The 27,377-nt window shown below is 39.5% G+C and overlaps 2 protein-coding genes across 2 annotated transcripts in view; one reads left to right on the top strand and one right to left on the bottom strand.

The window, feature by feature from the left end:
* LRRTM3 (leucine rich repeat transmembrane neuronal 3) overlaps positions 1 to 23,029 on the bottom strand; it is an 89,434-nt gene extending 66,405 nt beyond the window's left edge. The window contains exon 1 of the mRNA XM_026059970.1: positions 21,449 to 23,029. Coding sequence (XP_025915755.1) covers positions 21,449 to 23,029 — 1,581 coding nt within the window. The remainder of the gene's footprint in view (positions 1 to 21,448) is intronic.
* Positions 1 to 27,377, top strand: part of CTNNA3 (catenin alpha 3) — a 584,821-nt gene that overhangs the window by 249,266 nt on the left and 308,178 nt on the right. The window lies entirely within an intron of this gene.

The raw sequence follows: 27,377 nt of genomic DNA, 5'->3' as shown, positions 1-27,377 counted from the left end.
TTGCTTTACAGTTTGAAAAGGTACACCGTTTCTAAATATATATATAGGAATATTTGAAGTATATTAAGAACAAAAACTATATAGAACTGAGAAGGGAAAAAGTGTATGGACAATGTTCAAACCTAGAGCTGTTTCCAAAGGTGCAGAACCATAGCAGGTATCAATAGAATCGGGGAAAGCAATAGAGGATCTGCATCTTTAAAAAGCCCTATTGAACAGTCATTCAAATGTGACTTTAAGAATGTTCCTCACCTCATTTAATTTGGTGGAATTAAGTAGGACCACTCTTAGTGATAAGATTATGTGGTGTCTAATTTAGATGGCCAGATAGTGAGGCTTGGTCTCCTATGCTGCCTTTTTCATATGCGCAGAGAGATGGGCTTCTAAACGGAGGATCCATTCTCTCCATAGACTACTAGGAAAGAGAAGCCTATAGAGCCGTCTTTCATGATTTAGGGATCATGTTTGCTTTTGTGAAATTAGGTAGTGTGACTGCCTCTGCTTTCCTCCCCAACATACCTCACCCTGGTAGTATACCTCTGGAATAGAAGTTAAGGTGCCTATGTTTGGATTTGGTAACTTCCCAATGAGCTTGCAGGTTTGTATTTTTTTGTGTAAATCAGCATTCAAAATAGTAAGTCAGTGCCATGAAGATATCTGGAGATATCATTTAGTGGCATTAATTGTTATTAAAAAGCACTGACTCCTGTTTTTATATGTATGTGTGGGTATGTGTGTGTATATATATGATATACGTGTATAAAAGCATATTTAAAAGGTTTGTGTTAATCTGTGACATGGTTCCTTGTGGCAGAAAGAGGGCAAATGGTCTGTTTTGTGAAAAATAGCAGAGATGAGAGAGTGTTAGCTTTTGTACGATAGCCAGCCATGTGACTGATCTCATATAGGTATTTTATAAACAAGTGCTTTATATAATGTTGTTTTTTTTATCTTGTTACTCTAGTTTGGAGGCATTCATGCATGGATTGTTAGAATAACAGACATTACTTGAAATAAATTTCCTTTATCTGAACATTGGCTATGCTTGTAAACTTGTATGCTATCTGTGTCTAGTATTATGTACACATCTATTTGCCAGCCATAAAATAAATGGATTTTAATTTTTGTCATTTACATGCTCTTGCATTGTACACCCTAAGACTCATCAAATTTAATTCTACACCCATTACTGAATGGTAGTTTTTAACATAATAAGTCTTGATTTTCTTATTCAGCTCACTGATTTCCAAAGGGAAAGTTAAAAAAAACTGTTGACTGAATTTTCCCTACAGAATGATAGTTTTGTAATAAACTCTCCTAGATTTCATCCAGTGCATATGAATGAAGTTGACAGCTGTATCTTTACACTCTGTTAAGCCTTAGTGCTTTGTAGTATAGCTAGCCGTATATAAACATATGCTGTTGGAAACCAGCAGTAAGCAAAATTAAATTAGAAACCAAATAAATTAAGGATAACATTATGGAGTTGACCTGAACTCACCAAAGAAAAAAATTCAGAACCACTGCTGGAAAGTCTCTCTTATCTGTTTCCTGGGGGATTGTACTGTAGACACTTGAACTACTGTTTTTTAACAGTCTCCTAAATATCACGTCTAGTAGAGCTGGTAAATGAGGGACAACTATCATCATTTTAGGTGCTTAAAAGTAGCACCAACCCAGCAAATCATATTTTCTAGAACAGCTTTACCACAAGAACTACTAAATACTGTCAGATGGGGTAATGTGGGTAAAGAAGAACACATTGACATCATTTGGACTTTCAGAAAGCCTTTGACAAAGTTCCTCGCAAGAGGCTAGTAAGGCAACTGGAGAGTCCTGAGGTGAAAGGAAAGCACTCTCCTGGGGTGCCAGCTGGCTGGAGACCGAAAACAAAGAGCAGGACTCAAGTGTCCCTTTTCCCTGTGACAAAAGGTTAGCGGGGGGAACCCTCGGGTATTAAGACTAGATTCATGCAGTACAGTTTGCAGTTCTCTGAAAACAGGGAAAATAGCAATGTGTGCAGATAATACACATTTGTTTAGGCCTGTGAAGTCTAGAACCGGGAACTTCCAGCACCCARTAAAGCTAGATGAATGAGCAGGACCATACCAAAAAGTATTAACTGCTGATGTGTGAAATATCACCTGTTGGCGAGGGTAGGAATTATTTGAACTATAAACATTGGCTGTTTGTGCTTAAGCAAAGTATTATCAGTGAAGAAAAAGTATGTGGTGTCTTTCTGGACAGTTTGTTGAAAAGGCTTGTTCAGACTATAGTGATAGCAACATGTATAAGATATTAGGACATAGTAGATTAGAAAATAGACTGAGAATAAGAAGTGCCTCTCTGTAAATGGTTATTTGGTTATTCACCTTTTCTCTTGAGTCTATGTTCAATTCCAGTTATTTAGTGTCAAGAAAGATTAGAAGGACCAGAAAGGGTTTGGAGCTTGCTGAGCAAAACGTTTAGAACCAGGAAAGTACCCCTATATGAAGAGAGCTTTAAAAATTCCCCGTTATTTAGGGAGGAAGTAACTAAGATGTGATAGGTAATAAGGTTTTTAATACATTACAAACAAGCTGAATAGGTTGGYTGTTCTGCTTTAGTAAAGAACATTTGATTCAAGTGATAGGTAATTGATTTTAAAATGACCTACTAAAACCTTTGTATTCACAGTCTGTAATTCATCTGTAGAACTTGCTGCCAGAAGACAGTGAAGTTAAGGTTTCAGTAGAACTTCCATATAAAAAAAGGTTGCATTTCTAAATGTGTAATGAGAACATTTACAAGTATGTTATTTTAAATTAATAGAATGGTATGTGATCCAGATGTCTCAGGGGATAACATGTTAGAGGCTAATAAGAAATTTCTTCAGTTGTACCTTTTTCTCTAACTGTTGTAGCATATCTTGTATTTTCTTGTAAATAGCTAATCCCACCTGTTGTTAGACACAGGTTACTGAAAATCTGGAAGCCTGCTAGTCATGTCTGGTATGACACTTTCTAGTGCAATGGTGGTATCCTTAGTTCAGGAGACAGCATGAATAGTCTCATGCCCTGTATATAAATATCTTCAATTTCTGGGGTATTGCAATTGTCCGTACTTCCGCAGATCCATTCCTGAATTTAAAATAGCTTATTATATCATCATGATCTAGCTTGTAGAATTGATAGTCACAATGGGATTAATGAAAACAATTTTCATGTTGATAGTTGTTGCACTTTGATTTTGAGTTTTCTTGAGCCATAATCTCCTCAGTGTCCCACTTCCTTTGTAATGCTAATGGAGGCAAAGGAAGTTAGAACAGAATTTGCAATTTGGAAAATACCACTGATACAACCTTCTCATGTGCCATCATATGTTGCGGGGAGAGATGGAGAAAAGCAGCATGTGACAGTGAGTTTGTGGACAGATCGCTTTTAAGAATGTCAGAAAACTTTCCTAAGCTACTTCTACTGTCGAGGTTGTGGTTTCTTATGCAGGAGCTGGGGAAGCACATTTCCTGGTGGAGTCCAGTTTCTCTTTGACAATCCCCTGTCTTTTCTGCAGGCAAGAGCCTGGCTGCATGGGCTCAGAATATGTCACTGTCTTATAACATTTCTTATATCCAAAAAATAATCATTTGGACTATTTCATTCATGTTGTCTGTCATTTGGGTGACACATCTTTCATTTCTGTATGTAGTACTAATGATGAAAAATAATACTGACACATGGTCGTTGCCTGGCTACCTCACTGTCAGCTTGTTCATGCCTGTCTTTAGGCAGGATTTTATTAGTTTGTCACAGGTGTGTTTCAGTGCTTCTTGTTGACACTAACATAAATACTAGRATGAAAATTGGTTGCTTTCTGAACAGGAAGCCCAGGTCTTTTGGAAATGATAACCACAACATAAGCATGCCCTTGCTAAGTCGTATTGGATAGGACAAATATTAGAAATCAAAATATAGGGATTAATAAACAATGAAACTGAGTTTTGTCCATCACTATAAATGCAAAGTTATTATTTCAGCTGGAGTTAGTTTGTTGATACTATATGTTAAATACAAAATCTGAATTTAATCATTTTTCTTTGGAAATTATAGAAAATGTTCATTTGAGTAGATCTCCATGGTAATAATTTTAAAATAAATCTGGCTGTACATGAATCTCTAATCAATCGCATATCCACATCAAATCATCAGCCACTTTAGAGTAAACAGCCATCATTCATAAAGTAGAATGAGTCTTTTGAAACTAGAATTACAAACTCAAACACTGGATTTATTATGGTGGTCATAGTTGCTGGAATGGATATTGTGAGACTTTTAATTCATTTATTTTAATGAAAAATACACAATACCTTCCAATGCAATCTTGTTCTGCTGTCTTACAGACAAAGTAATATGTTTCCCTAAAGCTCTGTAGGCCACCATCATCTGTATTGTATTTGACAGTGTGGGAGGAAAGCCTGCCAAACCACAACAGGCCTACATGCTTTCTGGGGTGATTATAAGCTCTGAGTAATTTTATTTTATGGGCTGACAGGCTGTAGATCTTCAAGCAACACTTTCAGAAGTGTGCTTTTATGGGGTTAAGATTGTATCTTAATAAAAAAAAATCTGCACCTTTCTAAATTCGGATGATAGATTGTCTAGAGTCATGTTCAGTTGCTTCTTTGCTGTTGTATAATCCTTCTTCACTCAACTTTTCTGACTCATGTCTCCAACCCAAGTTCCACTTTCTTTGGGAGTAGGACAAAACAATAAAATGATATTAAGGACTAAGCATAAAAGAAAAATGAAGTAAGGATATAGAGGGAATAGTATTTGCATTTTCACTGTATAAACTGAGATTGTGTTAATCTGACAACCGAAAATGTGACCAGTGCAGCTGCTGAAGTGGAGGGTAGACAGTAGCTGAGATGATGAACACAATTTTTAGCATGTATGCGGGGTGAAGGCAGTTGCCATTAGRGTTTCCTGAACTTCATCTAAGAGCTACACAGTTTAGGAAAGCCAGCATCTCTTGCACATTTAAAGCTCTTCAGGACCTCTGAGGCTTGCAGCATGCCTGACGCTGGGGGCACTTGTGAAGCTGCTCAGACGGCTGTCAGCAACCCCGGCCTCCCTCCTTCTTCTCCTGTCTGCCCATTTCAAAAATAGTTAGCCAGTTTCAGAAAGCTGCTCTTAAAATTCAGTGAAGGGTTAGAGGAATAGCTGTTTTCCTAAGTACTGATTAGGTACATCATGTGTTTGGATACCAGTTTTAACGTGTAAGCAGAAACTGAAATCCTTAGTGGCTTGATAAATGGAACTGCTCCAAGTTGTGTTGCACAGACGGTCACGCAGACCTGGTGGTCGGAGCTGGGAGGCCTAGCACCTGCTCCCACTTCTGCCCTAGACCATAAGCAAACTGTAAGTCACCCCTTCGTGACTTTTCTGAATAAACAGCTTTAATAATGCTTACCTAGTTTTGTAAGGTGCTTCAAGAATCTCTAATGAAAGGTGCTTAAATATTTTTGTTGTTAAAATTACTTAGAGGAGTGACATTTATTTCTAATTACAACTAATTAATTGTATTATGAAGCAGATGGGGAGGAAGGTTACATTCTTTAATTTATTAATTAATAAATATCAGATTTGATGAGCTGTTTACTTTCAATTAGAAATTGCTGGAAAATTAAGTTACTTTTTATTTTTGATGCTAAATCTCTTTAGGTAAAAATAATTACTTGCCAGAGTGATGACTTTTATTTCTGCTTAAACCAAACAAGACAAAAGCAAAAAGAGATGCAGTCCTGGTTTATTTTGTTCTTGTTGAGAGTAAAATTTAGAGGAAATCTGTATCTTTAAGTCAAAGATGAAGGTTAGCAGAGAAACATCACCAGAGACATTTGGCTCACTGAGAGAGGGACTTGATTTGACAAAGCAAAAATAATTTGTTGTTGTGTGGTTGCCTTTGGTCTGGGAGACACTGGGGGCAGGTGGGCAGCTGTGTGAATTCTCTGCACCTGAAAGGTGGCACATGCTCTAAAATGTCCGAGCACTGTGTGTGTCCATTGACTGACTTTGCCAGTTGGAATATTAAACATGGGGGGGATAAATAAAAACAGTGGCTATCACTGAAAGCCATTGGCCTGTAAAACTCGGAAGCAAAAAGACCAAGCTTCTCTTTACAGTGTATGGTGGCCACTACAGTTGTCTTCCTCAGGATTCTCTCGAGATTTGGGACATGATGTAAAGGGCATTACCAGCTGTTTTGCACCTAYGTCAACATGGCCTGAACCCCTTGAACCTGATTTCTAGGAGACATGAAGAATCAATGGTACTGTCATCCTCACCACTGAACACATTGGCCTGCTTGCTCTTTCATACAGCTTTTGTGTGGAACGGAAGCTAATCAATATTGTCTGGTCAATCAAGCCGTTAAAAGGTAGCATACAAAGAGCTCCTCACTCTCAAACAGTCTTTTCTCTGTAGTGCCGTCTTCCCTCATACCCTGCATTTAAAGTCATCATGAGTTTCCTAGATGGTAGGCCAGGTGATTCGGTAAGATTAATAGAGACAGTAATTTCAACAGGAATTGAGCTGCATGTAGCATTAGCATAGTGCATGTCTGAAGATCTCTGTGAAGTGTAGGCCGTTCATGGTGTCCAGGGCTATGCACTCCTTCACACGAACCCTCAACAGCACTAGCGTTACTTGCAAATGTGTCATGTTATACTGTAGCTCCTCCGGCCCCTCCTCATGCTGCACATAAGTGTGCGGATGCTACGGAACAGGCACACTTCAACTTCTGTACAGGGCGAAGGGAAGGTGGCCTGTTAGGCCTCTTTTCCCTGTCACTTCCCCTCTCTCAATGGCTTTGCTGAAAAGCTGATACTGAGAAGAGTGTATTTACTGCAGCCATCACAAATCATGCATATGAAGTGAGGGAATTTTTAAGTGCTAAGGTGTCTTGTCAGCGTGATACCACTGTCCTACTTTTATACAGTTGACTCACAGCTGCAGCATATGACAATCTTCTGTAAAATTCAGCTAACCTTTTGGAATGCTTTAATGTATGAATTAGTCGTGAAGCTTAAACTTTTCAAAATACCCTTGTGGCTTCATGGTGACCAGACCCACAAAGCCCTCGTGTCAGGACACTCTTTAAGCTCTGTCTTCCTTGGAGTTCTGTAGGATGCTTATCCGTTGTAAAGCTGTTAATACTTGTCTTCCAACTGAGCAACTGGAGTCAAATAAAAAGGAGAGAATGGGAATAAAAGAGTGTTTTCCTGCTTTTAATAGCAGTAAATTTTCTTCTGGATTCATGTCAGTGACAAAGATGAAGAGATGAGTACTCTGTCCTACCCCACCTCTCCATCCCTGAGCCATCCATTCCGGTAACAAGAATTTAAGGGCTTGAAAGTCAACCAGGACTTGCCTACTCAACATGACCTCTCAGGGAGATCTGGGGACTTACTGAACTGGCCACTGTCAAAACATGAGACTATTTCTTTTGATGAAACCGGATATCCTCAGTGGTACAAAGTTGGTGGCAGTTTCACAAGACTCTTGTTGAACATTTGAAAATCTCTGTCCCTTGTTTATTTGAAATCAAACTCTTCCACATTTACTCCAAGTAGGGAGAGATGTATTAAATGTCTTAAAATAAAATTGGTGTTAGGGCTGGAGGAGACACCTAGGGGGCTCAGGTAAGAAGTGTTCCCTAGAGGCTTCTGCTTGTTATCTAAGATACAGAGTTTTAACTCCATTGCTTTGCGAGCTGAACTAACTACTACAGTCTTGCTTTTCTAACTTCTGTGTCAGTTGTTTGCTTTTGTGCTGTTTTCTTCAGTCTCAACTGTGCAGCCTGTAGGCTACAAGCCTAAAACTAAACTCCTAAACGTTATAAAAACTGAAAATAAAGGGAAGGTTAATGGTCATGGATATTACTGCTGGCTTCTTTCCCGTAGGCTCTGCAAGCTTTGAATTCTGGAGCACTGATGGGATAGGAAAGTGTACGGCTATTACTGTTACATATTGTTCTCGTTATAGTCGGTATAAAGCTACTGTCAAGCAAAACGGTACTTCCTAAAAAATAACATGCCCGAGCTGATAGTTAACCTGAGAAAGCTAATGATACTGTTGAAGACCCTGAAAAGTGCACCATCTTCTCCATTAAACAAACACTTAAATAGAATAAAGGCAGGGGAAGAAGGATGAGCAGTGATTCTTCACTGGTCTGTGTTCCTTCTATGGCATAAGGAGAATGGAAAGGTAATTGGTCTGACCCTCCTGGACACCCGTTCAATATGGTTTTGCCGGGATGAGTCCTTTTGCAGACTGCATCCTAGACATGTACTTGAACTCATCCATAAGGAAAGAAAATATGACTCAGGGAGCAGCTTCTTTTCAGCCATTTTATACGTTAGGCCCATTGGGCAGCTAAATGTAAAGCAGATGAGACCTAAAGTTGTTCTAACCTAGCTAAGATATCAGCAGACTTTTCAATAGCCCATGTAGTTTAACAGTTCAAAAATGAAAATAGAAAATCGCCATAAAGGGGAAAAATTAAACTTCTTGTAAGTGCACTAGTGAATCCTTATAACATAAACAAACAAAAAAAATTGCCTGACCCAGGATACAGTCCTTCTCTCAAAGATACAGAAATTCCCTGACTCCCTGGCAACTTACAGAACTCCTGCTGTAAGTGCTACAGTGGCCAACCCAGTCAAGACGTTTCGCTACGGATGTTGAGTTGGAGGCTTGGCTCAGAAGCTCCTCTCAGAGCGCTGTCGCGAGTTCTCCGCCTGAGCCCTGGAGTGTGCCACCACCTGGGCCAACACCGTGGGAACCGGGTCAGATACAGTCAGAACAGAAATCAAAGTGAAGAGGTTTCATTTTCAGGTGTCCACATATTTTACCATTATTGACTAAATGAGCCTTGTAGTGATCACAGTGATTTTTATAGTGGATAAACTGAGAAAGAGGAAAGGGCTGTTTTCTAGTTTCCACTGGGTTTGAGTGGCTGACTTTGAGGCATTATTTTATTCCAGGCTGTTTTCCAAACAGGTTAATCCCTATACATTTTCAAAGTTAATATTCCTTTGCAAATCCCCTTCCTCTCTCCGCATGCCCCCCCAAACACACGCATCAGTATGCAGCACCGCTGCAGTGAGCTAGCCAATGCTACATAGCAGGTGGATTTCCACTTTCAGTCCTGCTCCATCTCCTGCATAGCACAGGTTTTCTATCAGCTTTTGCAGTTATCCCTGCTACCCTCCCCCTTCAGAGCTGTTAATACATTCTCCTGAATTCATTCAACAAAACAGGACTTACAGATTTATGCTAGAAATAACATGTGATAATGTTGTTTATTTTTCCTTTGTGTTGGGGATGCAGAGAAGTGAAGGAGGAAATGTTAAATGGAATAAAAAAGCATTTAATTGAATGAAGGGCATAGGTAAAGGGTACAGGTTACAGTTATTCAGTAGGGAGCTTTATGAAAATGAGCATTTTATTTGAAACCTTACAAAGAAGGAAAGACTCCTCGCTCCAGAGTGGAGATTGGAAATCTTTGATTAAACTCTCCTGGAACAGCCCTATTAAATAGACGCAAAGCGTGCTGTGCTGCTGAGGAAAAAAGGATCATGGATTATTCAGCTGCAGCTCTAAGAGAGCCTGTTATAACCATGCATTTTAATTAACCAGATCAGCTGAAGAAATGTTGTCTATATACTGCAGCATAACTGTCTGCCTAGAAAACTATCCTATCGATAAACAGAGGACTTCTATTTGCAAAGGCCTTTTCAAGTACATTAAAAAAAAAATTGGAAGAGATTAACAATTAAACAACTGTGAAATTAACCTTAGACAAATCTGCTTCCTTTTCCAGTCTAAGGATATGTCCTGTCTATAGTATCCATGTAGTACCACAATAAATAGTTAATACAAAAAAAGAAGTTCTTCATAACTATTCAGCATACTGTTACAGCAAGGCCTGTAACTCAGTGATAACTTTTTGTTATCTGATGTATAACAATTTCTGAACATCATGTTAATTTTCACATTAAAAATTATAGTACAAGGATCCTGCACAAGGTACAGATATTCAAAATACTCCTTTATTTTTTTTCCTGAGTATTTGAGCCTGAAGTGTTTCACTGTATCTCATGTTTCTTGTTACTTGATGAGTCTTTCCCCCCTCTGGGGAAGGTAATTTAAAACCATTGTCAAAATTTCTCAAATATTTCTTTGTTTCTGAAAGCTTGCTGGCTGCTCGAGCTGCGTTGGTTTGTAAACAAGGCTTTCAAGGGCCAGAACTTGCTAGACTGGAGTTTAAGGGTATCTGATACACTGACACTTATATTTAGCCCTTGGATTTTCCTCTTATTTCTGGAAAATAAAGAATCAAAAGAGAAGAGGAGTGCAGGGAAGAAAGGGAATGGGTGAGAGAAATCTGAAAAAGAAACCAAAATAATATTTGTCCTTTCTCTTAGAAATAAGCTTGATCTTGGGGAGTCCTGCAAATTCCCATTATAACCTACCCCAAGGTTATGAGCACATATAAAAAAGTCCTGCGATCAGCAAAAAGGATGATAATTCATGAATCCTGGTGCTGCTAAATTGAAGTGAAAGCCCTAAGCGGTTGAGTAGGGGACTGAGTGCCTCTGACGCTGGCGCGTCCCCCAGGCCTGCTGCGGTCAAACCTCGGTAGCTCCCCCGGGCCTGTACCTCTCCCGCCACCGCTCTTCTCAACTACCTCAAATAGAGCAGCTAGCCAAAGCTGCTACAAAAATCTTTAAGCCCTGGCATGCTATATGTTTTTTTTGGTGCTACCTGTTACTTATTTGAAAAATTAAAATGCTGGCCGTTTAGCCTAAAGTACCATTTTGATGGTTTCCTTTCTCCTCTGCAAGGCTGTGCCGCTGGCTGCAGCCGGGAGGACAGCCGGGGCCATAGCCGCTGGCTGAGGCAGCCTGTCGCTCTCTGCCGGGTAAATCCAGCCAGTTTGGGGCAGCCCTAGCTGGCTTGCTCGGAAACCCTTCCGCCTGCTGCAGGGCCCAGGAAGGATTTGGGAATAGCTTTTCATCTGGCTCGCTGGGACCGTTCAAATAGTTTTCAAAGGGCTGTGGGGAGCTCGGTGCCAGCGCTGTCGCCTGCACGGTGCCAGGGGCCCGCGGGGGACGGCAGGACCCACCGCTCCTGGCAATGGCTCGCAACCCCCACACGTGCCCAGGCACGTTCGCGAGCAGACAGCAATACTTGGGTACCTTTCTGCTCTACTGATACTGGAGTGTCATCGCGGGGGGGGGATACTGCTGTAAGTACCTGAACTAGGTGGAAATGATGAGCGCTTGTAATAAATTCTTACTGCAGAGTCTGTATCTAGGAGCATTTTCTTTTCATCATCTCATTAATGAGTTTCAGCCACTAAGAGCTTAGAGTGCTGAATAAGGATTTACATTTAATTGAAGTCCTCTCTTCTTTACTGGCAAAATGTCTTTTGCACACTAGATGGATGTAATTAGTGTGGTGAGGCTTTAAAAGAAATTGGCTTTGTTAAATTTAGAATTTGCCATGTCAGTTTATACATGAAGCCAAAGCATGCAAATCAGTAGCTCTATGGGTTTGGGGGAAGGCATTTATGATTATTACTGATATATAGAAATTTTAACTAAAGACACTATTATAGCCCAAATATGACATGGTTTCAGATTGGAGAGTGCAATCTATTATCTTGTGATTTCAACTTATTTTATACTGCTACAAAATATCTCAGTTCTTCTTTGTCAGAATTTATGATTATATGCTAGAGCACAGAAAAACCTGCATCCTTTTGGATAGCAGGGAATTGTGCATAACTGTTTAAGGTATTGTGCTTTATTAAACATTCATAAAAAGAAACCTCTGTGAATACTGCTGGATTTCAGCACACTGAAATTAAGGGCAAGCTGCATGCCATTCATAGGCACTGTTCCCCCTACAACATCACTGCCTGCTGCCCTATCCGGTAGGCAATAGCATTTCACTTTAAAATATTTCAAGGTTTGTCCTAAGAAAGATCACATGCAAAAAGTAATAAAAAATGCAAAAGAATGCTGAGAGGCCATAGGTGTGTACTGTAGGCTTCTTTAAGCTATAAAATAAACGCTGGAAATAAGATAAAACTTTCAATGAAGAAGAACTTGGTTACTGGCAATTACATACAGACTGCCTTGCAGAGCTTATTGCTTCCCCTGTGGTAATTACAGTTTATTTTTGATATATGATTTTTGAAAATAGGAAGCCACTTATAAAAAATTTTGAAGCTTTTAAGGTTTAATGTACAGGATTGTGACTTAGGATGTTATGATTTTCTCCCCATATTGTCTGTGGTTGTGACTTATTCACTAGCAAAAATGAAAAATTATTTTTATGGCTGCCAGTATCATTAAGGATGAATAGAAATACACTGTCCAGCTTCATGTATGTTTGAAGGAAATCTGTTTTTTAATGAAGGACAAGTTACTGGCTGGTAATTGGAAATGGTATGCAGATTCTGAGAACGTATAATAATACTGCTAGTTTTGCTGCAGGCCCACATTTGTGTCAGTAGTGTAGTGTGGAAACTATTGAGGAATAATGAAAATAGAGAAAACTGGTAATTTAGTCTTAAAAGTACAGGGACTGTTTGGGATAGATACAGTTATCCTTAGGAAAAATTTCCACTGAAGGGCTTCCATTGCTGTCTGTCGTGATGCTTTGCTGGAAGGTGGCTAGTAAGTGTATTGCAGTGTGAGTCACAGTTGTAACATGACGTGAAACTAATCTTTGAATTGGAAATTGCTATTATATGTAATGCATGTGTATTCTGGGGACTGCAATGTGATTCAGAAGAAGCTGGCTGGTATAAAGCAATGCAGAATGAAGCCTAATTCGCTGCTCTGAGGATATGACTCATATTACAGATGGCTGCAAGGTTAATACTGTGATGTGAAAGTGTTATATTACAAGTAACAGTGTATTGCTAACAAAACTCTAATATGCTGGAGTGATTATTTGAATTTATTATATTTTTGAAGAGAAAAAGACGATTCTTTTCTCAAATCTTGGCTAGCTATTTTTGGATAGGTTTGCTATGATTGTTATTACTGGGGAACAAATTGTTTGGTTAAAAATAGATAGTTGGTATTTAAACCGAACCATAGGTAATTACTTTTCTGAGGCCAGTTATTTTTAATTGTACTATGGGAATTAGTGGTAGCCCTTTTTTGTAGCAGGTTAGAAGGCGACTTCCTGGCATATACCCTGTTTTCAATCTACATCCCACCTAATGTTAATAAGAAACATCTGCCACCATCTACACATTGTTGAGGTACATCTGTTTCCTTTCATCTCTAAGAAAACTTGCCAAAGCCTCCTGGAAGGTGTTGTTTTAGACTGGCTTCATGAAGCTGGTCAGAGCACTCTGTGGACCTTACAGATCAGTCTTGTTCAAACTTCAGTCTGGGGAGGAGCAGAGAGGAAATAATATTGAAGGGAAGTGCTCAGCTATTGCTACGGGTGAGTAGGATTTGGGCGTTTAAATTTCCTTTTGCGGCTTTTGAAATCTTTCTTATAGTCTGTTCTAAAATAAACAAGATAATCCCTAGGAAACTGAAAAACAAGTAACAAGAAGTTAGTTAAGATGAAGTTTAAAGTGTTTTTCTGTATGACTCCAGTTTGCATTTTGTAAACTGCATTCCACATACTTATTTATATGCCTTTTAAAAAAATTAAACGTGTGGAAATAAGGAAGGGCATAAACCTGCAATCCCCTGCTTTATCATTCATGGTTTTTGCACAACTTACCCAAAGCCAAATAGATGTTTCTCCATAATGTGTAAAAAATTTGTAAACAAGAAACAATTTATATGCTAGAATATATATTATAAAATCTGCATTTTGGATCAAGGAATCCATTTATGATGGCTGTATTTTCAGTGGCTCAGAGATGGTATGACTAATGTATTATTATTGCACATTATCTACACTCTAGCAGAACACATGTTCAGTCTTCACTTTTCTTTCATCTGCAGCTACTTTTAATCTGGAGGGCAATGAAGGGAAGAATTACAAAGGCATTTAGGATGCCCAGTTTCCATTGGAGATTCTGTTTGTACCTTTGAACATTTTGTGCACGTTTTCCCTCCTGAGTTACAGCTGAACCAGCAGAAGGGGCTGGTAATCTCACTATTTTTTTGAAGTTGATTTGTGAGTTTTGCAGCCTTTAAGGAAATGGAAAATATAAGTGCATGATTAAAAATCAGAACTGTAAAACTATGTGACTGTTATCATTAGTATAGATGCTAGTTAAAGAACTGTTATTCAAACATTCAGTAAGTTGTTCCCTGGCTGTAAAGGACACAACAAATAACCTGTTTTGTCGTGAAGCACAGAATAAATGTTAGGAGAATGTACTCAGCTAGAGCAATGTAAAGGTTACCAGCTACCCGTATCATATCATTCCTAGAGACATTGAAAATAATCATATGAGGAACAACAAAATAGTAAGATGAAATATGTTTTGATTGTTCCCGTATCAACTCAGTCCCACAATTTCACAGAAACGCTGCTTACATCATCGGAAGGTATTTTCTCCCTATTATTGCTAGGCGTGAAATAAAAATGACAGAGTAGTGTTTTGTTGATGTTTAAATGTGTCCAGAACTAGACAGTAGGATTTTTTTTTTTAATTGATGTTTAAAATACTTTAAGAAATGCACAAACACTGTTTTTTAATATTCCAGTTGTTTTCTTTCTGAGTGTGATTTTATCCCATTCAAATCCACTTGTTTAACTTCTAGAGAAATTGAGAGATCTTCCCTGACTTTTGCCAGCACTAAAAGACATATGCAGGCCTTTTCTTGAGTCTTTTCCTTTTCCCATCTCTCAGAATAATTCTGCACACCAACAGCAGCAGCCATAAAAATGCCCCCTTTTCTTATAGTTAGTACATCCCACCGTGGGGTGTAGCCCAGGTATAATACACTGCTAGTGCAGGAGGTGCGGCTCGATTTCCAGTGAGAATAACTATTAAAGTTTGACTTCATGAAGACAACTTCTGCAGATGCTACCGATATCGAGGAGGTTTTTTTGTTTCAACAGAGAACAATCAGGTTCCTGAGAGACCTAGCTGGTTAAATGTTTTGTTAGCTTTAAGAAGAAAAAGATTTGGACACAGGATTGGGCGGCTGTTTTTCTTAATGGTGTAGTGAAGCAATGAGCCTGGTAATGTCCTTGTTTGGAGTGTGAGTAGAGGAGTAATTAAGATGTTCTAGTTTCACATGTCCTTATTTGAGGGATTTCTTGGAGACCTCTTTTCCAATCTGAGCTCTCCAAACACTCAGTTTTTTTCCTGGCAAGCCAAAGAGTTTGTGAGAAACAGTAAGAATCTGTAAGAAAAAGTTAAAGATTTTGTTTTATTACAAAGCTTGCTGGATTCAGTAATGAAGAACTTTAAAAAACTTGTGTTTATTACGTGAATGTAAAATATTCCCTGTAATAAGTAAGTTTCATTTATCTGTTTAGAAAGAAGAGGCTAACAAAGGAATAGGGATTAACTGCCCTGCTGCCACCTCTCAGTCAGCAGTGCTCGTTTTTACGTTAGACTGCTGATGGTATGGTCATGAGAGTGCAACAATATATTCAAGACAAGAAGTGTAGGGGGAGACATGGTGTCTATGAAAGATGGTCAGATACAAGATATTACCTCTCCCTACGATTCTTTCTTTGTTATTACTTTTACCAGGATGTACTAGTTCTGAACTGTGACTTTCTCATTTCTCTGTTCTGTAAAATCTTGCCCAACAACTCGGAGCTAGCCACCCCAGAGTCTCTTGAACAAACTCTGGTTTTTAATTTAAGACCTCTCTGGTGATCTGTTCATAGCCACTTCTTACTTCCTCACAGCCCACTGTGCTCCGTTCACCACAATGCCAAGAAATAGACTGTAACCCTGCGGATCACATCGGAATCCTGTACCGCACTGYGCTAACACCAGTTTTAGAAAACGTAAAAATCAAAGCTATGTATCAATGATTGCTGACCTCCAAACACACTTAAGGACATAAAAATTTACAAGTATGACTGTATTTCATTCAGTAGGGAGTGAAATGAGTTCTTGTGCATCTTGTTAAGGGAAACTAAATCTATTATATATACTGGCTGTGGTCCTGATTTCATCAACTTATATCATTCATTGTGGTTTTAAAGTTACTGCCCTAAACATTGACATAGAGTTTCTCTGAGGCATGAAGTAATTAATGCCATAAGTACCAGAGGTTGCTGCAAGGTTAAAAAAAAAAAGCTGATGCTGAAGTAGGTTAAAGTAATTAACACTTGGACAGCTATTTGATCTTCACAAGCAAATGTGTTGTATATTCCTGTAATTGATAAGTCTCCCATTGGTGTGATTGCTGCTTGGGAATTTGATCTTTCCTGCACTGCTTTTATATTTTCAGTCAGATAATTTGCTTGTTGCATCTCTTGTACATTATGCATTTTGGAGATGAAGATGTTGCTTTAACTTGGTTCCCAGGGGCTGGTGACTTTCCCTTTGATGTCTAGTAGTACACTTCTCTCAATATGGTAAAATTAAACTCAAAATACTTTTTTTTTTTTTTAATCTTCTGTTTGGAATTTGAATGAGTTGTTTATAATCTTAGTTTATTTTTGGGGTATCTTAATGTGACTTAGTAGTGTTTTATAAATAATTAGTTCTAAATCTGTAGCCACAAATTTGTTACTTCTCCTGTCCTTACTTACTCATTAATGCTCTTTTAGTAACAGCAGATCCTTGCACACTAGATGGACCATTTCTTGCTGGCATTCAACTACTCCTATCTTCTCCACTCATTCACTGCATTTGGGTTAAGACTCCTATACATAGAGATGAAATTGCAGTACAGTTGAACACTTAATATGCGATAGATGTTGAAGGAAATATATGCTACTATCATGTTATACAGAAAGGTGCAAAGTAGAAAGGCAAACATCTGTACGTGAATTGGACAATAGACACCTGTGATTAAGCTAACCACCCACTGGATGTCACTATTGTTCCACAGAAATTCATCTGAGAGAATATTTATCTAGAGCTGAGTGGCTGACTGCAAAGACCATTAGCTTGCAGCAAACTGAAAATTTCTAGTGTTTTCAGGAATATTTAACATTTATGTTAATTTTACAATTGCATTTTATTTCAAGGTTCACTGGTGCATTAAAAAAAAAAAAAAGTTGCCAAATCGCAAGCCATGATAACTGTGTAAGGGTGGATAGTGAGTAATGAAAACCTACCAGCCAGCAGAGAAGCTTGCATTCATTATTTGCAAGCCACTTGATCTCATTATTATTCTCTTCCTCTGCAGTTGCTGGAGGTAATCTCAACACAATGAATGAATAGTACAAGTCYGCTTGAATTTGCTTAGCGCATTAGCTATTTTTTCCCCAAAGATGAGCATTCAGTGTGGTTTATAATTCTGAAATATCACTTGACTATTCTAGGAGCTACTGAATTGCATCTCAGTCTCATAATTGAGAGGCAAAGTAGTCCACTGGCTAGGAGGATATCTTTGGGTAAGGAGACTGGATTATCTTCCCAGTACTCAACTGATTTGTGATCTTGAGCAAATTACCTCAAGTCTTTGGTGTTGTTTCCCTTGCCATCTTTTGTCTTCTCAACATCCCTTGTAAACATTTAGCAGTACAAACACCTTGCCAGACAATCTCTTATGCTAGCAGAGGAAGCCATGCCTCCTTTTAAGATTTTTGGGGTGCTACAATAAAATGAAAAATTCTTGTTTGGTGGCTCCACCTAACATTTGTCTCTGCATTGTTTAAATAAATATTGACTGCAAAACCAATGAAAATGAAAACTGGCCTGGACAGATGTGGAGTGAAATGTCTTGCCCTTGAGTTGTAGCCCCAAAACACTAGATATGACTCAGGAAAAGCAACAGAAGATAATTTTTAAAATGCTTCAAAATGTGTTCTTGCTCTCCTAAACTTGGAATATGTAGACAGCATTCAGATCCATTAAGGGATAGCCAAGCCATGAGAAGAACCCACACCAGACCTCCTTCACAAGTTGATGCCTAAAGTGCTTGCTGAAGGAGTCGGGGTTTGTAAGAGCCATCACAGCTCTTGCACATTCCTCTGCACCATCCCCAGCTGCCCTTAAAGAGTTTTGTGAGAAACCGGCACCAAGATGTCTACAACCAAGACAAAGTGGGGCACGGATTCTAGATTCCTGTATCCAAATGGGAGAGAAGCAAACGAGAAATTTCTTCTCTGGAATCTTTGAAGTGTTAAAGCTTCAGTTGTATTAAGAAAAGGGGTGGCCTTTCCCAGGGACTCAAGGCTGCTCGGCTTCTTTGACCCCGCAAACCAGGCCATTTCCTACAAGATGGTGAGCATTTGTGACTCCAGGGCAATGGCCTAGCCACCCAAACCAAGTCACTTCTGTAGTGTTTAGTTTGACCATGGTGAAGCTAAGTTTAGCTTGGCTCATATAGTCTTTGCCCAGATTATATCCACATTGTAATGTGTTATAACATGCTATAAAGCTGGTTTAAAATGGTTTCTAAGCCACAGCCACTGGAGTGGGATTTAACAATTCAGCTCTCAGGCCTCAGGCTGTGCAGGAAGGTTCAATTAGTTATACTGGGCATTTTATATTGTATAGTCAGACAGCAGTTTCATTATCAATGACCAGAGTGGCAGTTCTGCATACATCTGTGTTTGGTGCATATTTGGAAATGTAAGAAAAGTGAAGTCTGTTAGGTGTTTCCCAAGCAATAATTGAATTAATTGCTCTTCTGAACATGCCTGTGCTTGAATATAAACATGCTGGCTTTTCATTATTATTTACATTATCCATCTATGATTAATGACATACTGGCCTTATTCTCTTTTTCACACCTACAATTAAAGATTTTTTCAAAGGGAGCTAGTAATAATTTTACAGGTATTGCCTTTTGTAGGAGGTTATGGATTGGTTCTTTCTGAGTATTGATGTGGTCAGAACAAGACTTTAAAAAGATGAGACCACATATAGCCAAACTCAGTTATTTACAACTCATTCACCATCACAGACCATTAAGGAGGCAATGTTGTTTAGAAGATGTATTGAATACTTTTAAATAAAAGTAATTCTAAATTAATAGTATGAAATTATTTTCTGAATGTACTTAGCACTCCCACAGCTAAGGAATAGCAGAATTTTCATTCATATACACACACGTGCGCACATGCACACATACATATGTATGCRCATATACACACACATACATGTATATATGTATGTCTTGAGCCAAATCTTTTTGCTTTGGCTGTACCTGATGTTAGTCACCACTGCAGACATTGAAGACTCTTAAAGTGCAGAGATGGTTCATAACACCACGCGCACAGAATACCCTAATCCTTCAGTACAGAGATGACCAAGATTTGCTGGTAGAAGAGTCCCATAACTGCTAAGATAATTCCATTTGTATTGACTTTTTAATAGCAACTTTCAAGCTACAACTCGGGGGTGGGGAGGAATCACAGTCTGCTCCGTGTTGCTGAAGTGTCTCGAGCACTTGCATTATTAACTGGGTGGGASCCTCTCCGCGCTCGGCGAAGCGGGGTCTCCGTGTGGCATGCTTCAGGGTAGGCGGAAGCTTGATTGTTCCTCACTATAGTCCTTAAAAATGAGAATAGTTTCATTATATGTAAAAATGTATTTCAAGTGCCTTTTTTTTTTTTTTTTTAAGAGATGCTTTCTAGCTTTGTTTTCATTCTGCCTAGCATATCTCAAGGTGATTGGCCGTGACTGCTTTTTCCCAGTGAAAATTCAGGAGAACATTCTGCTAAAGGTTTTGCTTTTCCTAACCTGCTGCAGTGAAACTGCTTTGTGGAAACGCTCCCTCCTGAGTGGCTGAAGACGTGCAGTTTACTAAGCTAAATCAAGTTACAAAATAGAGATAATTAAATTAATGACTTGCTTCTGCAAAGGTACTGCCATGTTATTTCAAAAATGAGAAAAGATAGCCTTGCTATTCAATAGACCATCAAAATATATAGGAAATATGATTTATTTGGATATATGGGGGATGTTATATTCTTCTGCAATCAGTAAAATTACATGGCTTTGGGAGAGGGAGGGTAGGGAGTAGCCAGATTACAAATCTGTATTTTGTCCAGAAACCACTGATGAATGACTTCACATTAAAAATGAATATCTGTGAATTCTTGTAACGTCATCAGGATTATGCTAAAATGGAAAAATATTTTGTAACTGATATCTTTAAGGATTTTTGGATGTATTCTTCTCAGCTTAGTGAGTAACCAGTTTTCTTTGAGAGCTCTTTACAGCTGTTTTTTCTAAAATGTACACTGTTTGGCTTTGTAAGTAATGAAGCTTCATTTAGTTATTAGAGGGACAGTGTGCAAAACACATCACAAAACCCTAACAAGCCCAGCCCAGCAAACAAAAAGTAATAGAAGAAAATGACATTAATGTCTTTGACAGTCTTGAAAAGAGAATTTCTAATGAGCACTCAAACAAATGTGTGCAGGAAGTGGTCTTGCTTTTGCTACTGCACATTTGAGTTCCTCTAATTGCATCAATAAGGAATTTCTGCTCCTCATTTAATGAATGCCTTTTGACTACTTTCTGAAAGGCAAATGGATATAAGGGATAAACACTGGCACCTTTTGTATAAAGTCACATAAACAGGTTTCAATAAGTCGTTATCAGCCTTAGAAACACTGTATTATAATGCAGTACAGAAAAATTTAAAAAAATAAAAATTGCAGGATAGAGTTTAATTAAGCCTAGATTTCTCTCTGCTTAGCTTTTGGTGTGATAGCTCATCTCCTAAGACAGTACTTCAGCTCACCCCGGCTTTTTATTCTGTCTTGTGTTGGGCAGAAATCAGGCACTCTTTCAGAGCTGTCTCTGCACCATCGCTAGGCTCAGACAACTCACAGAATTCCTGTGATGCTACAGTACCTGGGTCCTTAATTTGTTCTTGGTTAAAAAGTGAGTTTCAGAGCATGGGCAGGGGTTGGGTTTTGGGCTGGGGGGTGAGGGGGTGGTTTTTGTTTTTTGTTTTTTTGCTTTTTTGTCATTTTTATCCCTAAACAGAGGCACACTCACTGCAGGTGCAGTGGATTAGTTATGAAAGAAGTTTTCTATTTAAAAACAAGTGAGACTTTAATGAAATCAGTAGAGGGTTTGTACAATAGGTATTGTATTAATCCAGAGCTCAGGCTTCACATTGATTGCGGTATTTAAATTTCAATGAGTTGATTATGTATGAGAGTAAAATGACCAGTATTATGAATGTACAAAAAAAGTGACATGGAAGAGCTGTGCCAGAAAAGTGAGAAAAACGTTCCCTTTATAGTCCCTAGAGTTCAATAAAGCACCACTATTTCCCAGCTTTTAAAAGCTCTTTTATCACAATGGTTCATACCTCGCATTCCCTGGAGCCTGATTTGTTATACGTGCAGGGTCCTGTTCCATTCAGCAGCATCTCACTGGTTTCAGTGTTGGTGGGCTTGTAATCTACATAAAATTCCTGTGTGCTCGGAGTCATTTGCTTCAGCGACTGCCTTTTCTTTTTCCTGTGCCTTCGCATGAGAGAGCGCTGCTGCAGCTGCTTCATGCTGGCTGGGTACCGCTTCCATGACACATAGATCACCAGCAGGATCACAAGCACAGAGAGGAAGAGGGCCACGCTGCCCGCTATGATTTTGTGGAAGGAGATGTGTTCTGCGTCGTGCTCTGGCTCGGAGCTCGGTTCGGTGGCTCCAACGGTTGGGGGCTGAGGGGGCTTGCTGTCGTGTTTAGGCCTGGTGAGTTTTGGTTTAAATGTTGGCTTTGGGAGAGCGCGTGCTAATTCGAACCTTTCTGTGGTACTCTTGCCACAGATGCTGTAATTCTTCACTGCATCAATAACATTCACCCCTTGCAGCTCTTTGGGGCTGGCACAAATAATTGTATTTTCCCTCAGCCCTCTGAAACTTTTAAGCCAGTTTACCAGGGAGCAAATGTTTCTGCTGCATTCCCATATATTCCCGGCAAGGCTGATATCATTGAGGGATATCCAAGAATCCAAAATTTCTTGACCAATAAATGTGAGCTTGTTTGAATCCAGGTTGAGGCGCTGTAAATTGGGCACACACTGAAAAACACTAGGTCCGCTGAAAGCCTCTATTTCATTGCCAGATAAATCAAGTCTTTGTAATGAGCTCCAGGTCCAGGACATAGTTTGTCCTATCACACTGATTTTATTCCACTGTAAATAAAGGTTTTGAAGGCTGACTAGCCTCGGAAAAAGTGCCAGGTTGAGCTTAGAAAATTGATTGTGCTCCAGGTGAAGCTCTTTCAGTCTGATCATGCCTGCAAAGACATTCCTTGCTAAACTTCGGATCCGATTATAACCCAGGTCCAACAGTTCAAGGTTCCTGCAGTCTTGAAATATTCGAACAGGGATGGTTCTTAGGGAATTGGACCGCAAATGTAAACTCAGCAGCTTCCTTAAGCCCCTGAACTGTTCAGATCCCAGAGACTGCAGCTGATTGTATGACAGATCCAAGTTCCGGAGATTTGTCACAGGTCTGAAGGTATTATTAAGAAAATAGGAGATTCTGTTGGAACTCAAGATCAACTCTTTTAGTCTGCGTATTCCATTGAAAGCATTTTCGTCAATATTGCTGATGTGGTTATGGTCTAAATAGAGCCAGGTGAGTTGATTAAGACCTTTAAATTGATTGTATTTTAGTTTTTGGAGGCTGTTATATCGAAGGGACAAACCTAAACAACCAGCAGATATACTTGAGGGAATCTCCTGCAATTTCTGAGATTCACAATATACCATTTTGCCTTCACACCTACAGCCCTTAGGGCATCCTCGTTCAGCAGAAGAAAGCATTGTCAGTAATACAGTAGGGGCTATTACCAGAGCTACAGCTGATCCGCTCAGTAGCCTAATTACATTGAAACCTGGAAATAAAAACAACTTAGAAAAGTTATCCCCCCACACATCAGTCATTTTTTTTTAAATCATGCTAAAATCTTTATTTCAACAGTCATTTAAAATCCCTAGCTTGTCTCAACTACTTTTCACATTGTTTTCTTTACTCAGATTTTTTTTTTTAAAGAATGTCTTTATAAATATTGCAAAACAGTTGGGAAAAAGGTGTAATCCCTAAGCAATTTAACTGTAATCACAAATCACATCAAGGTAAGTCTATGGAGTAATTAAAGCAGAGGCTATGCAGTGGCTATGAACTATATATTAAAAAAATATATAACATGAAAAACATACCCATCCTTTGTGTTGTTCAAAGGTCGTCCTTAGGTCTTTTGTTTTTTGCTTAGTGTGCCACAAGCATGGCAGCCCCTGTCAGCTGCACTGTGGTGAGTCAGGGCTCGCTGACACCCAGGAAGAAAAATTGGACCCCTTGGGAGATGGACCGATTTTGGAACATTATTCTTTGCCAGCCATGCAGAACACTCCAAGAATAAATCAATCCCAACACAGCATTCGCAGCAAAATGTCAAATTCTTCCTAGGTAATAGGATCTTCATGGATATTACGTTTTTGCATCTTTATAGTTAGGAACCTGGCTTTTAAAATTTCTCTTTACAGGAAAGCATGTTAGATTCCTCCAAGCAACATTTAGCTATCTGAATTCAGACATCTGTATTCCATAGCCCAGCAGTTCCCTCACTTAGCACCCAATCCAGCTAGGAGGCTGCTTTGTAGCACAGAGGGAGACTCAGCCTGTGCAGCGACCAAGCGCGGCTCACTTCTGCATACTGTCGTTCCGAAGGCTCTGTCCGACTGTTGCTTTGGTTTCGGGGAATGCAGTCTTATGTAAAGCTGCCCCCAGTGGTGAAGAATATTATGGGCATGTGCAGAAATGTCTTCCTTTTATCTTGCAAATGAGTAAGCTCTGCTGGGAAAAGAGTGCTCATTCAGAGTGACTAATAGGAGCAGGATGGTCAGCTTCAGTGTCAACTGGTGAGATGGGCTGAAATATCCAAATCCTCTTAGTCTCTTTTGCTGTTTGTGAAAGCTGTTTTGAGTCCTTAAACTTAATAGCTCAGCGTGTGCTGCTGAGACTTTTATCTGAAAGGCTAACATGACATTTGTAGGACATAGATACAAATTTTCAGTCCTAAGTGTTTTTTTTTTTCTGTTGCATTACACATGTGCACACACGACCTTTTTGCAATAACTCACTACTTTTTTTAGTGAAGTATCAGCCCCTCAGTGTGTCTCTAATCAAGCATTTCAGTGGGGACACTATATTTTACAACATGAAAAATGTTTTGTAGCTGACATTTTGCCTTTTTACTGTTTTCTCTTCTGTTGAAAGGCACAGTGCCAGGAGGTTAGAAGAAAGTATTGTGCTCATTTGTTTCCCAGCTGGCTGTCACTTGCCTCCACAACACTGACCCTTCAAACACAGGCTTCCGTAACCCTTACTACAGGGGGACTAAGCAGGCTTGGTGTGGTACCTGAATCAGGTGAACAGTTTTTATGTAACTTATGACATAGGCAGGATTTTATGTGAAAGTACAATGAGTAGAGTTCTTTTAGATGTGTGACTCTGGATGGCCCTTATATATTGCATAAAGATCCTTTCTCTCCTTCTGTAATCTTCCCTTCTCCCCTGTGTCCTGCAGAGAAAGGACACATCCTCTTACCTGGCTTGAGCAAAGGTAAGATGGCATTAGAGCAAATGCACCCTACTAGCAGCCTTAACCAAGAAGCATGCGATCAGAGATGATGGTGGGAAGTGTAAACTCATGGCTCTGTGTCTTGCGAGAATAGGCTAGAGCCCCAAGAGAAGCGTGCTGCTCCTTAAAAGAGGACTACAGGTTACACTCCCTCAAATACACCAGACAGCTCTGAGAACTTGTTTTTCTTTCTGAGGCAGAATCCTTACCCCTTGGAATAACATACTTTAACTCATCCCTTATTATATGCTGCTGTGAGCACTGAAAAACTTAAAATGATGTAAAAACTGAAATTTTCCACACTTTAAAATGCCAACATTGCCTAATGTTCAGACTGTGTGAATGACTTCAGGCTTAGGTTGATCCCGCTAGTATTAAAGCAGCTGCCTGTAATGCCTAAATTAGGAGTACAGTTGCCCCAGGCAGAGCTATAAATGCCCTGAGCCAAAAATATATATCTGCATCAAGCCACATCCTGCGAAAATTCTCCCCTGTGGGTCAGGTCCTTGGAGAGGGAGAGGGTTAATTCCTCCGTTAATCTCTGCCACCATCTCCCATTCTCTACTACAGCCTGTTTCTGGCATTTAAATCTGAGCTGTAGGGTTGAGGAGCCAGCGCAAACTGCCGGCTGCCCTGGGAGGTGTGATGGTGCAGGGAGTGACAAGTGTCACGTGCCAGTCCTGGTGTGCCTGTTGTAGGTTGCCCGTCGCTGCCGTGGGGCTTTCTGTACTTGATGGAGCAGGACTGGCATAGTCAGAAGGCAGTTCAGACCTTCAGCAAGCTCATTTGTCTCTTGGAACTGCCGCTTTTCCCCCATCGACTGTAGGGGACGCCTGTGACAAGTAAGCTCTCGATTGAAATGGCTCAGTCAGGTCCCTAAACTTAGCTGGGATGAGACTAGGTTCAAACACAGCACACAAAACTTCCTATAACATTGAAATTCTTTCTCCAGAAGAGTTAGTGCTAGTTAGTATGCTGGTTTAATCTGTGCCTTTTCCCCAAACTTTGCCATTCCTTGGCTTTTCCTCCTGTGCCTTCTCTCCTTGCTCTGTCTTCATCATGGAGTTAACAAGTAACTTCTCTGCCATCGTGAGTTAGCAGAGCTTCAGTAGCTCTTCCAGGGTTTTAATAATTGCCAATATAGTGGACAAATACAAGGAACAGCCACTCTTTAACCATGAGTTATTTTCATTTTTCTGAAAGGGGTGAGACATCAAGAGATGAACAGAGAGAACATCAAATCTATGTTAATGGATTGCCAAATTCAATTTTCTTTACTGAGATCCTTTTTGAATTACAGAAGCAAGAGAAGTGCCAGTGTCTGATAAACAGTTTTTTAAACTTGCATTTCTCTATCTTTGTACAGCTGAATGGGTTCTTTGCAGATTGTGGAAATAAAATTGCTCCCAGTATGAAACATTTCATACAAAATCTCAACACAGTCTGATGGCCATATTGTAAGCTATGAAAAGCAGAGAATTAAGTTAAAGCTGCGTTTTAGATAGGAAGATAACTTTTGTAAGTGATTTAACCTTTTCCTTGTATCAAATACATGTTATATCTGTGCAGCACCATTGTGTTACCACCTAATTCACGCAACCAGGAAAAACAAAAAGTTGAGGCCAAACTGTTTGGTTAACTTTTCTTATGGATAGGCTCCTTTTCATGTTAACAGTGGTACAGTAGAATTAATATTGCAAATCTTGAGTGCCTAAAATGCAAGAATTTCATAAAGGTTTGGCATGAATTTAATTTATATACTCTGTGTGTGTGTGTTTCTGTGTGTGTGTGTATTYATTCTGCAAGGTAGTTGCTGTAGCCCTAGGGCATTTTAAGCTCGGCTGCCTGTGGCATTGCTAGGCAGCACTGCCTGCTGTCCTGGAATAGCTGCTCCAAGTAAGCAACAAGAAGTGAAAACTGCAAATAATGGAAGTCGCGGTCACTTYGCACTGACTGAGTATTAATACTCAGGAACAGTGTTATTCCTTTTCTTTTACCTCTGAAGACAGCATTTTATGCAATTCTGCAGAGGCAGATACTGTTAAGAGAAATATGTATTTGTGTACTCTGTCACACAGTTTGTGCTTTGGGACTTCAGCCTTAGACATAAATTGAGATGCTGCAGACCTTGGGAGGCGTATTAGTTTTGAGCTGTGCTTTAGTACCTGTATGCCTCCACAATCACTCTGCTTTGTTTTTCTAGGCTTTTTCTGAGGGTGAAAATGGCACGTATCAGAAAATACATTAACAAATGTGTTCCTAAACATGCCTTAAGGTTCCTGCAGATGGAGAGTGTGATGTTTTGGGAGGAGCTACTGATGCAGTTTCCTGAACAACACTAGAGACAGACTGAGTTCAAAGTTGTTCTAAAATAGTGCACTTTCCCAAGGTAATGATGGCCCAGATTTTCCTCTTGATACTAAGCTTTCAATAGACTTTTCTCCCTGGATATTGTTCTAGATGCAAAATCAACACTAGCTGATTTTGCAGCAATATGCTTTAGTTTAATTTCATGTTTGGTTTTGGTTTTGCTTGTTGAGTTAAACCCTAGTGCATTTTCTTCGTCCACTCATGCTGGCTGTGGTCTCTGCACCTGGCCGCAGCCTCCCTGTGGAAAGCTTCCCACCACTTGCCTGCGCCGTAACCCTAAC

Source organism: Apteryx rowi, unplaced genomic scaffold (assembly GCF_003343035.1).
Source record: "Apteryx rowi isolate R43461 unplaced genomic scaffold, aptRow1 scaffold_162, whole genome shotgun sequence".
Lineage (NCBI taxonomy): Eukaryota > Metazoa > Chordata > Aves > Apterygiformes > Apterygidae > Apteryx > Apteryx rowi.
Note: the sequence above shows the minus strand (reverse complement) of the source record. Positions and strands in the feature narration are given on the sequence as shown.